Here is a 17,562-nt window from a genome sequence, read left to right as displayed (position 1 = left end):
CATACAAAACACAATGGGGCTGGCTTTGACAGGAAAATCATTTCGCAATGAAGGGTTTTCTAAATTGGGGATATAGATATAATCAAAAAGCATATTAAATTGTAAGAGTCATAAAAGAGTCTACACCACCTGCAGAGACTCTCTGGTCCCAGTTATAGACTGTGAGCAGACTCTAGAAAGTCATCCAGTCTCGGTTTGGGATAAGATGGCACTGCAATTAGAGGTTATAATTAACATATTTTTTACATCTCTCAATCGGTCTCTGATTACATTGCCACGGCATACCTAAATTTCAATTTAGTAAATCGTTCAATTTTAACTCTACTCCATCAGATGTGCTGCCATTACTGTACATCTTCTCAAATTACTCACCTGAAGAAAGTAAGTGTCGTGAAATTCAAAAGTGTGTATTGCAGTCATGATATGGGATAAAACAAATTCCAAATGCCGATTAGGATATTTTATGTTGGCTTCGTTTGTTTTAATGAGGTGTAGTTCAAGGGAGGTTACTCCCATTTTTCTGATTATCGGAAAGAGCTCTTCTTCAGTTAAGTTGTAAAATGTTCCACTTCCGCTCTATGTGGACGAAATGAAAACTTGACATTTAATTGATTTTTTACCATAACAAATGTCTTGGTGAAGGCATTTACTGCTTAGTAACATAAAAGACGACTTAGACATGCAAGAGGAAAACAAACACACGCCTCCCAGCGGTGAGCAAGAAGAATTTGAGGGACATTCACCTCAACCTGCAGGTAATTTACTTCGGCGTTTGTTTTTTTGTACGATACATTTTTTTTTTTAAAGCGTTTGTGTTTATTGCCTCATACACGTTGTCGGGGGACCGTTGTCGATCAGGTATGTGGCATCTAAACCTCTGTGGCCCTTTTTAAACCACTGACACAAAATGCGTGATTTGCAGTAAAAGATTTATCCATTGATGAATTTAATCAGAAAAGTAATAGTACACACAACCAATATTGTAGTTTGTACAAATGCCATGACATGTCACTGTGTGGAAATGACAGTTGCCACCTGATGATATCATGCACTGTTTCGCTTATTTTGTGATTTTGCTATTTACATACCTGTGTTGGATATTGTGTGCCAGAGCTAAATTCAAGATAACTTATAATATTTCAATCATTTGGCCTCCATAACCTTTTAGAGAATACAGTGTTACATAAATCAATTTTCATAATCATGATATTTATTATTTATTGATTATGAGCCACATGCTGCCATCTTTTGACAGCATTATTGTTATTGTATGGATTCATTTAATCTGCAGGTATCTCTGTATTGAAATATGTTACATCTGAGTTGACAAGAGGCTACCTTCTAGAGCGTGATGAGTCGAAGTATACAGAACGTAGAGAAAGAGTCTACACATTCATGAAAACTCCCAGAGAACTGGAAAAGGTATTACTATTAATTGATTTGTACATATATACTGTCATTTGATACACAGGAAGATGAAATGGAACAGCAGTATCTTATTAACATTAATGTGAAGCAGTAATGTGAATCATTTCAATTATAGGATATTGTATAAAGTGTGTTAGCACTGAGCGAGATATTGGATGAATTTTTTCCGATTGTGCCAGCTTACAGATGATGACTGGTGATAGATATATGTATCAGTGATTAGTGATAAATAATATTTGTATCAACGATGTATCATATATATCTTTCCAATAAAAGGTATTTCATCATGTTTATCTGATTAAGTAGTTAAATATCTTATATATATATATATATATATATATAACTTATTTTATAAGGATAACTAGTCTTTTTTACCATGAGTTGATATTAATTTTATTTGTCTGTGTTGCCCTATCTTGTGTATATGTTTATCTATGATATGTTTTAGTTTTGCATGTATGGGTTCTTCCAATGCCTGGACGCATTCCTGTTCATCTTCACATTCCTGCCACTGAGAATACTCATGGCCTTGCTGCGGCTCTTCACACATCCATGTGGTATATTCACAGCAGGGTGAGTTGTGTTAAGGGGTTACAGAGCAGTAGGAGTCGTCTGATACTCTTCATCATCATGATCATTCATCCCATCTTGTGGCATCTTCACAGCAATCAGTTACAGACATCAAGTTCTCATACAGGATGCTACTCCTGGATTATCCCATAGGAATGATCATAATGATAAGAGGACAGTTATTATTGTCCGACCAATGTAACAAAAACTATCATTATAGTCATAATAATGGCATGATATCCTATTTGACCTTGAAAGTGTTTAGTGAGGGTACTCTTTTACATTTGATAGAAGCCTCTGTCATATTTATTCTGTTTTTTTTGTCTTTATTCGTGTATTAACCATGACAACAAGGATGTGTTGCTCTGAATACATACTCTTTATACAAGTTGCAATGAAAGTACAATGAATTCTAATTATGGTGTAAAATCATGGTATGGTATATCACAATGTAAATGCACTGAAAATACTCTGAAAATATCACATGATTGTCACAGATCTAAGCGCTATCTGGAGTCAGCACACATCTGTGATCTCTTGAAGGGCATCATTCTCCTCGTATGCATCTTCGTCATCAACTACATCGACACGTCCATGATGTACCACCTTGTGCGAGGGCAGTCCGTTATCAAACTCTACGTCTTCTACAATATGTTGGATGTGAGAGCTTGTATACAATATTTATGTTCATATTAATAAATATTTCTTGCTATATCAGACATATATATGTGACGCCAAGCATGGGCTAATTGGCAGTCTAGCAACTTTGAATTAAGTCATTCCAAGACCTTGTTTGTCTCAAATTTTATGATGTACATCAATCTGAAATTGGATGATTACTCTACTAAACATAGACAATTCATCAGATTGAGACTGGTCGCTAATTACAATGTCTGAACAAATGCTAGACCATTTGCAGACCTTGGCGCCAGGTGTGGAGTGTAGTCCCCTTCTAACCATAATTCTCCAATGGAACATTAACAGTCAGGCTGAAACAAGGGGGGATATCACTTAAAAAACTGTTAATTACAGTGTTCATGAACGCTGGATTCTGCAAACAATTAGTGGATTAGTCACATAGTCATGTGCTATCAACTTGATCAAAGCCTAAAATCCTCAATTTTAGTAAAGAAAATAAGCATGATAAATGTTGACCTCCCTTGTATGTTTTGAAGGAAAATTGAAAAAGTAAGCACTCCATTATAATTGTGAAAATAAAAATGGCCAAGAAACATTCAAGTTTTATTTTGCAGCTTAAAGATTGATAATATGGTCTGACAGATTAACTGTAGTAATACGAAAGAAGCGAGTGGTCCTGAACTTCTTTTGAGTATGATAGTTTAGCGCCAGATTCAATGGCTGAAACAGCTACTTCTGTACATCTACATGATCTAAGAACTCGGTGTTCAATATTTGTTACGGTATACATATTAATAAATGTACATATAACACAGTCTATGCCAAATGACTTGTTTGAGTCCGTTGCCCAAATTTAGCACTTAGCATCATTTTTTGTACATTGTAGTGTTATCATATGGATTTTTAGCTGATCTCAATAGACCAAACAGAATATTGCTAGACTATAAAAGTCCCAGACTGATGTTACTTCCTGTGTGTACAGGCTTAAATACAGTCTTTGAACTATATATCTTTGTCATTTGTCACCACTCGCCCCTTTCCGTAACCCGCAAGAAGAATGTTATGTGCGGAAATACGACAAACCAATTAGAATGTGCGCATGATTTCAAGTTCTTTGTCAAAGAATCCCTCAGAAATGATTTTTGATTTCACATATGTCTTGCATCTAAAAATATACCCCAGACACAGTTACATGTGTTCAATCATACTGTATAATTCCACACGTCCCGATGTGCTTTAAATTGCATCTGAAATATATATAATATATGGAGAAATATATGTTAACCAACGGGTTGACAATTGTTTTAGGCATGCCCGTTTGCGCTAAGACAGAACCCGGTCGCAAAAATGGCCATGAGAGGGGCATGAGTCGGTCTTCGGCTTGTCCCAGAATAACACGAGTTGGTCACAAGTGATATCTTTGTGTATATTTTTCAGGTCTGTGACCGACTGTTCTCAGGATTTGGCCAGGATATTCTTGATGCTCTGTTTTGGACGGCCACGGAGCCCCGGGGCAAGAAGCGGGAACATGTTGGGGTCGTGCCTCACCTTCTCCTGGCCATTGTCTATGTCTGTATCCTTGGATAGTCACTGTGCATTGAACGCTGTGGGGATTCTGGGTTAGAATAGCCTCAGCAACCTAAGCTGGTCTTGACCCATGAAGATCCGTGTAGAATAGGTCTTCAGCAACCCATGCTTGCCGTAAAAGGTGACAATTCTGTTGTAAGAGGAGACTAACAGGATCGGATGATCAGGCTTGCTGACTAGGTTGATGCATGTCATTGTATCCCAATTGCATGGATCGATGCTCATGATGTCAATCACTGGATTGTCTGGTCCAGTCTCGATTATTTACAGACCTCCGTCATACAGCTGGAATATTGCTGAGTGCGGCGTTAAACAAAAAAAACAAACTAAGCTGGTCTTAAGAGTCAACCAAATCAGTTGGTCAGGCTCGGTCACTTGGTTGATTGATGGTCACCATGCGTGGATCAGTGTTCACAATATTGATCACTAGATTGTCTGGTCCATTATTTACAGACTGTCTTCATTTTTCTGGATTATTGAAAAGAAACAAACCTTAGTGCATTGTACATGTACAGCTGTAGAAATTAACGTGAAATGTTTACTGGCCCGAATAACAATAACATATAAGGGCACTGAAATTGTACTTGTCTTCAGAATACCATTAGTGTCAGGCACAAGTTCCCCACACATGAAAATGCCAATATTTTCAGGTCATGTCATTAACATCATTGACAAGAAAAAATGTACTGGTTGTGATGTAATTTCTCACTAATATTCATGATGTAACTCTGAAACACCACTGTGTCATTGAGGCAGAATCGGTGTGGTTCCAACATACATACCTGGGCCCTCTTTTAAATAGCGATTATTGCACAATGACTATCGTAGCTCCCATACTATAACATAGTCTTACGACAGTCATAGCAATACATTCGCTTTGTGAAAGGGGCCCAGGTATATAAGATGAGGGGGCATGGATGGCCCAGTCATCTAGGGCGTTGTAATTCGCTTTACTTAGTTGCATCCCTTGGGCATGCCAGAACCATGGGGTCATAGGATTGAATCCTGGTTCACCCCGATTATGTTTGTAGGTTTGTCAGCACCCTAACTGTGCATGTTTACCAAAAGTGGTAAACGTCTGAGAACTGCATCACTTCCTGTCACATCAAGGGGACAGGCCAGGATATAACTGAAGTAATGTTGTAGGGGGCATTCAAACCAGTTCCCTCCCTCATGTACATAACAAGAGCCTGCTATGTTATTTACTGTTAACTGAGCTGCAGTGATGCACACAATGCTGATCCTGTCCCAGGCCACGGTCCTCAATGTTGCCTTCAACTCCCACAACAAGGCACTCCTCACCATCATGATGTCCAACAACGTAAGTAGGAGCAGCCTCAAATGTAGGTGTACCATCAAATAGAGGACCACTGTTACAGTCTGTGGGTTGATCTCACCATATAGAGGACCACTAGTACAGTCCATGGGTTGATCTCACCATTTAGAGGCCCATTATTACAGTCTGTGGGTTGATCTCACCATATAGAGGCCCATTTTTACAGTCTGTTGGTTGATCTCACTAAATGGAGGCCCATTTTTACAGTCTGTGAGATCTCACCATATAGAGGCCTATTATTACAGTCCATGGGTTGATCTCACTTTATCGAGGCCCACTGTTACAGTCTGTGGGTTGATCTCACCATATAGATGCCCATTATTACAGTCTGTGGGTTGATCTGACCATATAGAGGCCATTATTACAGTCTGTGGGTTGATCTCACCATATAGAGGCCATTATTACAGTCTGTGGGTTGATCTCACCATATAGAGGCCCATTTTTACAGTCTGTGGGTTGATCTCACTAAATGGAGGCCCATTTTTACAGTCTGTGAGATCTCACCATATAGATGCCCATTATTACAGTTTGCAGGTTGTCTTGTGAAAAAAGGCCCTCTATTACAGTCTATAGTTTGGTCTCATGGAAAAGTCCCTCTGTTACAGTCTGTAGGTTGTTCTCATGGAAAAGAGGCCCTCTTTGTGTTGATCTCACCAGAAAGTGGATTTTATTGGTTGATCTCATGAAAAAGAGACACTCGAAGGGTTTATCACATGAACATGTTTGAGAAAAGCATCCTCTGTGGGTTGGTCTCATGCGATAGGGGGACTCCGGTAGTACCCCATTTTTGACGACCCCTGCTGTGATATTACACATAAAATAATGAAATTTTGTCCAGTTATCAGAAGCATGAGTGCAGCCATCAGAATAACATGTTAGAATCTTGCTTCTATATACATGTGTTTTCAGTTTGTGGAGATCAAGGGCAGCCTATTCAAGCGTGTGGACAAGAACAACCTGTTCCAGATCTCCTGCAGTGATGTGAAAGAGAGGTTCCACTACTGTATACTGCTAGGCATCGTCTTTATCAGGAACATGGCCGAGTTTGCCTGGAACCCTGGTGAGTTCTTTTGCAGCTGACATACTATCCATAAATCCGTGTTAGAATTGGTCTGCAGCATCCCATGTCTGTTGTTTGTTTGTTGTTTAATGCCACGCTCAGTAATATTCCAGCGTCCCATGTCTGTTGTTTGTTTGTTGTTTAATGCCACGCTCAGTAATATTCCAGTCAGTAAATAATCAAGTCTGGGTCAGATAACCAGTGATTGACATCATGAGCATCGATCTATGCCATTGGGATACAATAACATGCATCAACAAAGTCCGCAAGTCAGACAGCCTTATCCTGTTAGTCGCCTCGTACAATAAGCACAGTCGTCTGTTATGATGCATATGGGTTGCTGAAGACCTATTCTCTACCTGGATGTTCATGGGTCCCATGATTGTAGTGAGAGGCGACTAATGGGATCCGGTGACTCGCCAACTTGGGTGATGTATGTCATCGCGTCCCAGTTGCGTAGATCAATGCCCATGGTGTTAGGTCACTGGATTGTCTGGTCCTGACTATATTATTTACAGACCACCATCATGTAGCATGAATATTGCTGGGTGCAGCATTAAGCAAAAAAACATTGACAGGACTATCGTAAGAATATGAAAAAGAGAGAATCTAAAAGTAAGTAGAGAGTGAGTGAGGTTTTACGTCACTTTTAGCAATATTCCAGCAATATCACGGCGGGGGACACCAGATATGGGCTTCACACATTGTGCCCATGTCTGGAATCGAACCCGGGTTATCGGACTGACGAGCAAGACCACAAGACCCTCATAGTAAGGAAAGAACTACTAAATCTGATAGGGTCATATAGATTCATGGTTAATGGGCTGCCTAGTTTCTTGTGGTATTACTCATCACACATAGTGACTGAATGTCAGCCAACATGATACGTTTCATCCATATAAGAATTGACTTTCATATTTGTTGCATTTATGAAAGATTAAATATAAACACCGGAGTCCACACTTGTTTTTATGTTAATAATTCCATAAATGCAAAAATGTTGAAATCAGACCTTATAAATAACTCCATAATCGATAATACCTACACAGATTGCTTGTTTAATTATCAACACACAAACAGCTGTTGAAAAAATACGAAATCAGTGATATTGTTTAGCACAATAATGCAACGCAAACCACACCTATTGTCAGCCAATCAGGAAAGTGTGTGTGTGGGGGGGTCCTCTTGGTTTCCTGACTTATTATTTGAATCAAGGGACCTTCTTTGTTAAATCTAAAAAACAAAATAGTCTTGGTTCTCAGGCACCACCTGCATTATCATAAAGTATGCAGCATGTTTTGTTTTCATTTCCATTTTCAAAAACATTTAAAAATCTGAATACTTAAACACAATGCACAAAAAAAATTGAAAACGGAAACAAAAACGATACATGCAGTGAACTTTATGAAGATATGGGCAGCGGCTGAGAACCAAGACTATTATTTTCTTTAGCCTAATTACAAGGACTCCATGTCTTTCACTCTTTCGTTCAAATCCCAGGTATATTTGATTCCACTTGTGCACAGTCCTTTGTTGTTTGTCTTGTAACCATGGTAACATGATATTCCACAGATCACCTGGTGGTCATTCTGCCAGATGTTGTCCTCGTCCTCCTGGCTGAGTTTGTTGTGGACTGGGTCAAGCATGCATTCATCACCAAGTTCAATGAGATCTCCTCTGATGTTAGTGGTCTTTTCACAGAGTATTAATTGACTGGAATCTACTGAAATGGATGAAAATACAAAATAGTATTGAGCATGACTCTCCTAAAAGTGTTCAACTTCTCACATACATAGCCTAGTCTCCTGGGCCCTAGAGAATAATTAAAAAAATGAATCCATCTCAAGACTAGAATGATTTGTGAAGTCTAGATTGCTTAAGCTCTAGCCTGAAATAAAGCTACCATTTGGGCTTCATTTGGATTTGAGTACTTCTTTGGTAACTCTATATTTTTTCAATTATGTGACGTTATTTTGGGGACTTAATGTTAGTCTAATGATAACCTTTCTGATATGTTTTCCCGAGGCAAGTTAATTGACTTAAAAGTCCAGTTTCCACCCTTACCGAACTAGGCTGGAATCATGGAGTTATATTTTGGCTGGACTAATGAGTCTATGCATAGTCCAATCAAAATCGTGTGAAGAAATTAACATCCAGTTATATTTTTCAAATCTTTTCATGATTTAATCAAGGTACACAAATGATTTGATGCACTTCGCGAGGTAAGACCCAATATATTATAAGAAAGATCTTGATTATCGATCAGATCGTCTTGACTGGGTGTCGCCATTTTGTTTGAAACAAATGCAAGTGATATGAGAGATGGAATCTGATTGTCAATAGAAGGGACATAATTCATAATAGCCACTGGTGATGCTATGATGAAGCCTTGAAATTCCAGCCTAGTTCAGCAAGGGTGGAAACTGGTCTTTTATAGTCAGTTAACGCCCTTGCCTCGGGAAGATGTAAATTACATGTTGAATCATAATTTATTTTCTTCGTTTCACATTTCTCTGTTGTGTTAAAATACTGCAGAAAATCTGTTTACTACCTTACCTTCATACACATTTTTTGGCTTGATTCAAGATGATGACAAGTCTCGCAGTAACATGTCCAACCTATCTTTGTGAATTATCTGAATGTATATTGACGAAACATTTTCCATAAGCCTTATTTTGCATTCTTTAACATATTCCTTCCTTGTACAGGCATACAAAGAGTTTACAATCAACCTGGTTCAGGACATGGTGACAAGCAGGCAGAAACATGTAAGCATTAAGAGACAGGGTGATCCTTGAGGTCCTGAGAGACTGCCTCGCTGGTCTAGTTGATGAAACGCCAGCCCAGGTCGTTGGTTCAGTCCTCGAGCTCATCATACCAAAAGACGTAAAGAGATGGTTCTTGATGTTTCCCTTCCTGGTGCTCGGCATTAATAGGGATATGACAAGGACTGGTCGGCTCGGAGTCAGTATACTGTGTCTGGTTGGGCTCTCCATGTTAAACTGTGGCATGGTATATCAGTGGGCTAGTGCTATAAAACCAGCATTAGTCCAGACAAGCAGTCACACATGTACCTTGCTGCTTTATAAGTGCAATAACCTTAAACATGACTATAAACACCATCTCCTGGGGCAGTCATCTCCTGGGGCAGAATCGATCCTGCAGCCTCATGCTTATTGGAAGAGCAACCAGAACATGTCCACCCTGGCTGATTATGTGTCAGTGTATCATGGCAGCGTGTTTATGCTATCTCCTACACTGTATAGACTGTATACAGGCCATGATAGCTGGGCTATTGCTTACTATACATAAAACAAAATATTAATCATGACAATGTCAAGCTTGTGTAAACCTTAAGCATCAGTAGAATGTTTTCTGGAAGACATAATATACTATTATGAGTAGCACAGTATCTATCATGAAAGAAAAGGCTGCTTGCAAGTATTGCCAAGAAGTATTAGTCTCGGTGTTTGTGAAAGATTTCATCTTGACAGGCCTTCAGGGAGCACTTAATCAACAATTATTGTATTTGACGTAATAAGCGCCCCGCTCTAATAGGCGCCCAGGGCGACATTTGCTAATATGTTGGCTTGTGAACAATCCCAATTAGCACCCCTTCCGATTGATCAATGTACACAAAACTTATTTATTCATGTATAATATGCACTCGTGAGTTATATGCACCCTTTATTGTGGGCAATTAAATTCTGTAAAAAGTAAAATCCTTCAACTGTTTTTTTTTTACCAAAATAATATTCTAATAAGAGCCCCCTATTTCTAATTTTGAGAGCGCCCTGGGCTCTTATTATGTCAAATACAGTAACATTTATAAGGTTTTCCAATTTATTTCAGTTATTTTTCTAAAAACCATTCTCAAAGCAGTGTAAAACCATAGTCACTAACTTAATTATCTGAAAGCATCAAATGAAATAAAAGACAAATATTTTTGTATCAGAATAGAATATATATTGGCAGAGAAACAATTTTAGCTGCTCTTTTAAGCTCCTTGAAAAGATTTGTTTTGCCCTTAAAAGAGACCACATAAGAACTCATGTTTGACCAGTTTGCTTTATGTTAAAACTGGAACATCAAGTTCTGTACAACAATTTTGTTTCACAGGCTTTCACAGACCATTCTGACCAAGTCTCACGCCGCATGGGCTTCACACCCCTCCCGCTAGCCTGCCTCCTGTACAAGATCTGCTCCAAGTCTCTGAAGATGACTGGTGCCTTTGGCATACTGACTCTCATCATCTTCTACTTCTGGTAGTAGTCTTGTCTACAATCTAGGTCACCCCGTGGGGATTGCGGGGTCGAATTGGTCCCCAGCAACCTTTCCTGGTTGTAAGAACCTTCGAAATTCACACTAGTCTGCTAGCCTGAGACTACTAAATTGTGCTGAGGACAAGTGAAAATCCAGTGATGGTCGTCCTCATTGACATTTGAGGGCTATAATTGTGAACCAGTTCTCAATGGTTCAAATTGGATCTCAATAAAACTGACATTATACTTATATGTAAACGTAGTAAACATTTCAAACTCTGAGGTCTACTGAAATAAGGTTTGCGTGATTCCGCTGTACTAGCCTTGAAAACACAACCAAATTTTTAAAGATGTAATATACATAACAAAATGTCTTCTTGTTTTTCAGCTTGTTAACATTAAAAGTCTTCACGAGCATTGTGCTGCTGGGTCATGGATCAAGGTTATTATCTCAGCAGAAAACAAAATTGAAGAAACCAGGAAAGTCCCAAGAAGTAGATTCCCAGAAGATCCCTAATAAGGAGAGACAGTACAATAAGGGGTTCGAGAGTAGCCCCACTCCTGACAGTTCCCCTTCACCGGAACCAGACATAGTTACCTCCCCTGTTGCCACTACAGTGGCCAGTGACATGTTCTCATCTTCAGAATCTGTAGACTGTGTCAAGCCTGCTGATTTGCCAGAACCAGATGATGGCTTGTATGATGATTGTATCGATGAAGCTGATTGGACGTTATCACCTCCTGTTAATCATGTGACACTAAGACAGTGTAGAAGTGACAGTTCATTGTTTGTTAAGCAAAGACACACCAGAAGCTCGGATGATGTGGAAAAAGAGGAAGAAATTGTTATTGATGAAGAGAAAGATGATGAAAATGAGGAAGTGTTAGTAGAGGCTGAGGAAGGGAACCAAAGTGATAATCACCAGGTTGTGTTTGATGACATCACAGCACCTAGTGAACCAGAGGCTGTTGTTGCTGTCGAGAGGAATGGCAACTCTGAGAGTCAAATGGACAATGTTGACATGTTGTCACCGGTAGATGGCTTTGAGGAGGAAAAGAAGTATCGGTAGTCTTGGTCATTGTGTCAGAGGTGTTAGCCCCTGTTGTTTATCAAGACAATTATTGCTAGAATGTTTTTAAGGATTTGTGAGCCTAGCTCCAATGACTTTCTGTAAAGCTGGTTTCAAAAATATTCTTTATTATTTTTTACAACTGATACCCAAAGCCAAAGTTATGCTGATGTTAATCTATGTTTAAGGGTACCTGTTTGTGAAAACGCTCTTCGAGTCATGTGTTTTTTCTGTTTGTTTGTCATGTTACTATAGTAACTAGAACAGCTCCACACCAAACATTTGCCAAAGATGATGATGAGGTATTGAAATATTCTTGCCAGGTAATTTGCCAGAATGTTTTGTTTTCTTATGAGAGGACGAGGTGATGAATTTGCAAAATGTTGTCCGCTTAGGGATCTACAATCATGAGGGTCCATTTATGTTTAACATCTATTTTGTATCACATGACCGTCATTTCTACATATTGACACTGGTCATCATAATTTATTTCATTAGCATTAAGTGTTGGTGATGTGTGGACATGATGAGGATGAGGATGATGATGATGATGATGATGATGAGCATGAACAGCTATGTGTGCCCAAAAAGCATGATAAACATGATAAAGAAATGTTTTTCTGTATTAACTTTTAGAGTGTGGTGCTTCAAACATTCACAGAATGTTACTCTTATATTCAGGATTTTGATCATATGAAATATGTTTTATCATTTATAGGCTTTCTTTCCAAAAATGGATATGGTTTTATATTTACTTTTGTTGTCCAAGGTAATCAGAGCTTCTATGACATATTTTTGTGTTGGATTTTGTTGTGTAAGAATAATCTCCCATGAGAACAGAAGGTCAATGGTTTCAATCCCCTGACCACGTCATGCAAATTGGCGTTAAAAGATGGTAAATGGTGTCACCCTGTCTGGCACTTGACATTAAGGGGAAGAACAATGACAGGTCGGCTCGGAGTAAGTATACTGTTTCTGAGTTGGGTATCCATGTTAAAAACTAAGGCATGGTATCTCAGTGGGCTAGAATATTTCAGACACCTTGTCCTACCCTGATATATAAAAGTCAGGACTGCCATAGTCCAATGAACTCTTGTAAAATCAATGACACTTGAATTTCTCAATCCCCTAGCCTTTGTTGAGGTTGTCTTTGAATTTAGTGAGACACACTCCACCACCTAAAGTGCATTTGTAGTCTAGATCTAGACATTGCATTAAGTAGACTGGCAGTTTGATGTAATGTGCACCACTGGTAGTCAGAGTAGTACATCATGGCCAGATTGATCTCATAGCAGATGTGACCAGTGAAGATTCCGGGGTAGAATAGGTCCTCAGCAACCCATGCTTGCTGTAAAAGGTGACTATGCTTGTCGTAAAAGGCGATTATCGGGATAGGGTGGTAAGGCTCGCTGACTTGGTTGATGCATGTCATCAATCCCAATTGCGTTGATCGATGCTCATGATATTAATCACTGGATTGTCTAGTCCAGACTCGATTATTTACAGACTGCCGTCATATAGCTGGAATATTGCTGAGTGCGGCGTTAAACAACAAACCAACCAAATCATAGCAGATGTGTGTTGTGTGTATGTCTGATTAAAGGGGGACTTTTCTCGAGTCATTTGGCAGTCCAGGGCCCAGCTCTTTGAAGCCTAGGGTCTCATAAACTTTAGATCATCCCTCTCTTAAAGGTAACACTATGTTTTATTAAACTGTCTTAAGAATACAATACTTTAACAAAGTTAGGATAAAACTTAGGGTAGTTTTTTATCCAAACTGTCTTAAATCACAAGAAAAGGGCTGAGTGTGTTGCCTTACTACATGGATTACAGGGCAAAGGTTAAGACGGCACGTTTGTAGTGGAAAGTAATGCTTGCCTTAGCTGAGAGTGTGGTAAGAGACCTTTGTGAAACGATCGCAGGACCCTGTCGTAAATATTTTCATAGGTGTCACAAGACCTTAATGTAGTATACAAGAGTTCCATAAACAGGATGCTGGATGCTGTCACATTTAAACAGATCTTGCTCAGTCAAGTTTTATGATCTCGACAATTGACAAATAAATGATAGCCATTATATGGAAACAATATCTCAGTTTCACACAAGGCACACATGATAGCAACATCTAGACCTACACTGAAGATGGACAGCAGACTCCAGAGAATAGTCTCCCTTTAAGCTTGCTAGAACTTTGGAGTATAGACCTTGTTGAGTGAGTGAGTATAGGTCACGCCGCTTTTAGCAATATTCCAGCAATATCATGGTGGGGGACATTGTACTTGTTAGTGAAGAGAGTAAGTATAGGTTTACGCCGCTTTTAGCTATATTCCAGCAATATCATGGCAGGGGACACAGTCCTTGTTAAAGAGGAAGGGGCATGTGTTGTCAGTAGTCTAAGGGCTCTGCAGTCCCTTTATCATGATGTTAGTGTTTGGTCTGTTGACATCTTACCCATGCTTGTTTTGCCGTTCTTACATCAGTCCTTCCTTGACAATCGTCTACACTGCCTCTTATGCCAGTATATGTTACAGCATATATCACTTGAAAAAAATAGAAGTCATCTTTAATTAAAGGTCAGATGCAAGGGCCTCTTGTTCGATATATGTATATACTGCTCAAGAAAAGTTAAGGACCATCAACTATTTTATATTACTATTAACTATGTAATATGAAAGATTGCCATGATAGATAACTATGGTTATATGAAAGAATCGGTTAGTCCATTACTTGTTTTGAGTGGTATATGTGGGATATAGACCTATGGCAAGTCTATGATCTGTGTCAGATTGTCTAATTCATGTCGGACATGTACATTTCATATGGCATCATTGTGTGACCATGTGGTCCGGAAGCTGACCTTTGTTCCTTTGATTCTGTCCTGTAGTCTGACTTAACTGTCTCTGCCCTTGGGTCTTCACTAGAATCAGGTTTTCACATAGCAAGGTGATCTAGATGCAGGATGGAACTTATTTATATACTTGTGATAGTGCCATGGTAAAATATGCAGTTCACATAAGGATATGACATAGATTTGAGGATCTGACTCAATCCTGAGTTGTAGGCGACCATGTACATAGTGGGTGGCCCATTTGTGTAATTCGCTGTGCTGAGTTAGGTCCCTTAGATGTGTCAGGACCCAACTCCCAGATTCACCCTGGTTATGTTTCCAGGTATTAAGTTGAACAAAATGTGAAAATATTTGGTTAAAAGATGAAAATGTTTCTGTTTAAAGTTGTTCAAGTCTTCATCAAATCGTGGATACAGAGTTATGTCCTTGGGCCTAAAACCTGTGATCGTGGGTTAGAATGCCAGATTCAAACTGATTATATATTCTAGGTTTGTCAGCACCATACCCATGCTTGTGGGTTTCATCAAAGTAGTGTAAAAATACAAGACCTGCTTCACATCAGGTTTTCCTCCACATTAAGCTGACACACTGTGATATGACAAATACGGTTCAAAGCAGCATTCACCCAAGCTCACTCACTATATGATTATGATGATAGGCATTATGTGTAAAGTTTACCTCTAGTCTCGGTATGGTTAAGTGTTTGAACTTCTTTCTCACAGAACATGGAGGTCACAGCCATACAGGGTATTCATTGTATACAGATTTCAATCAGCCACCTATGTAACAGCTTCCGTATTCAATATATACTGTATATGCCAATATTGCATCATACATCACGACCTTTGGTCACTGGTCACTAATGTCCACTAATGTAATAATTGTATCCAGAGCATGCATGCAGTGCCAGATTTCAGAACATTTTTAAAAGATCTGAATTCATTCTATATCTGTCATTTTTTTTTCTCATATTTCCACAGTGGTAATTTCTTAAATGTACAACAATTATTTTCCCTGTGATCATTTAATTGGGTATCCACATGGAACAAAAGTATGTCATTGGCCATGTTGTATATTATGAATGTTCTCAGAGCATCAGGGTGGCCTTGTGATGGAAGCAGTTGATTGTTGTACCTGAGAGCTGAGATTTATACGTACAATACAGAGGCAGGTTCAGGATTTTTGAAAACTGGGGGTGCACAAAATACGTAAGTCATGATCGATCCCAATTGCGTGGATAGATGCTCATGATGTCAATCACAGGGTTGTCTGGTCCCGACTTGATTATTTACAGACTGCCGTCCTATAGCTTGAATATTGTTGAGTGCGGCGTTGAACAACAAACAAAACAAACCCAAGTCATGAAGTAACTTTCCGAAGGCGTGGTAAGGTGTAAGGTGTGTGAAAACATGGGGGTACGCACCCCTGCACCCACGTCTGGCTCCACCAAAGACAGTGTACACAGGGCTCACAGCATTGCTGGACTGCCTTCGTGGAAGAGCGTCTGCCAGAGAGCAGAAGGTCGGGGGATCAATCCCCGGGCGCGTCTCACCAAAAGACTTTCAAAGATGGTACTTGTTGTTACCCTGCCTGGCACTCGGCATTAAGGGGCTAAAACAGGGTCTGGTCGGCTCGGAGTCAGTATACTGTGTCTCAGTGGGGTATTCATGTTAAACTGCAGCATGGTATCTCAGTGGTCTAGCACTATAAATTGGCATCGGTCAGGACTAGTACAAGCAGCCGCACACACACGTGAATGCATGTCGCTCTATAAGTGCAATAATCTTGGACGCAACCTTAAACCCCATTTCACTTCAACTCACAGCATTGAATGCTGCAGTTCTCTAAAAGGGACAAGAAACTATCTTAGAGGATGTAACTGAGGGTGTTCTAGTGCCAGTAGCAGAGATTGATGGATAGATGAGGGTTTTGTAATGGAATTTAGTAACTATTTTCATTGTTATAAATTCCCTCAGTATTTTGAATAGTAGGACTGTAGTTGGTTTTGTCAATAAAAACTCAATATGACTTTGAAAAATCTTTCGTCAAAGGGTACTGTTATGTAGGACCTGGTTATTCTGTAGCTTATGGCTGCACATCATTATATTCTGATGTAGACTGCACTGCAGAAACTGATACCTGGTTGTCCTGGTAACGAACACCAGTTTGTAAGTCACTGAAGTATGACTGTGTGTCTGTTGATTGTTGATGCTGTTGACAGTATCATTGTATCTATGTGTGGCAGTTGATAGCTGATGACAATATTGTTGCATCTGTGCGGCTGTTGACAGCTGCTGACAGTGTTAATGTATGTATACATGGTATGTATATGTGGTTGGTAACACTGTCAAAGACTCTGTATGTGGCTGTTGAAAGTCTTGGGGTTTGGGTGTGTGGCTGTTGACAATGTTAGTGTCTCTGTGTGGGGATTTGGACAGTGTTACTGTCTGTATATATATTGCTGAGGTTATCTGGTATTGCTGTTATCAGCGTCACTGTCTGTATATTTTGCTGAGATTGTATGATATTGCTGTTGTCACTGTCTATATATTGCTGTGTCTTGCATTGCTGTTGACAGTGTCTCTGTGTGTATATATTGCCGAGAATGTTTGATATTGCTGTTGACAGAGTCACTGTCTGTATATGTTGCTGAGATTGTATGGTATTGCTGTTGCCAATGTCTATATATTGCTGTCTTGTATTGGTGTTGGCAGTGTCAGTGTCTGCACATGGCTGTTGACAGTGTCAGTGTCTGCACATGG

The 17,562-nt window shown here is 39.4% G+C and overlaps 1 protein-coding gene across 1 annotated transcript; it reads left to right on the top strand.

Moving 5' to 3' along the window:
- The first annotated feature begins 569 nt into the window (after positions 1 to 569).
- Positions 570 to 13,201, top strand: LOC139452521 (transmembrane anterior posterior transformation protein 1 homolog). Its single transcript, XM_071234030.1, has 11 exons — positions 570 to 755; positions 1,292 to 1,422; positions 1,877 to 2,001; positions 2,496 to 2,658; positions 4,075 to 4,210; positions 5,448 to 5,545; positions 6,470 to 6,620; positions 8,193 to 8,302; positions 9,329 to 9,388; positions 10,740 to 10,885; positions 11,271 to 13,201. Exons 1-11 carry the CDS (start codon positions 680 to 682, stop codon positions 11,950 to 11,952), a joined length of 1,878 nt encoding a protein of 625 aa, XP_071090131.1. The 5' UTR covers positions 570 to 679; the 3' UTR covers positions 11,953 to 13,201.
- The last annotated feature ends 4,361 nt before the right edge of the window (positions 13,202 to 17,562 follow it).

This window comes from Haliotis cracherodii, unplaced genomic scaffold (genome assembly GCF_022045235.1).
Source record: "Haliotis cracherodii isolate W230 unplaced genomic scaffold, xgHalCrac1.p SCAF_9, whole genome shotgun sequence".
Taxonomy (NCBI): Eukaryota; Metazoa; Mollusca; class Gastropoda; order Lepetellida; family Haliotidae; genus Haliotis; species Haliotis cracherodii.
The sequence above is the reverse complement of the archived record's forward strand: the minus strand, read 5'-3'. Positions and strand labels throughout refer to the sequence as shown.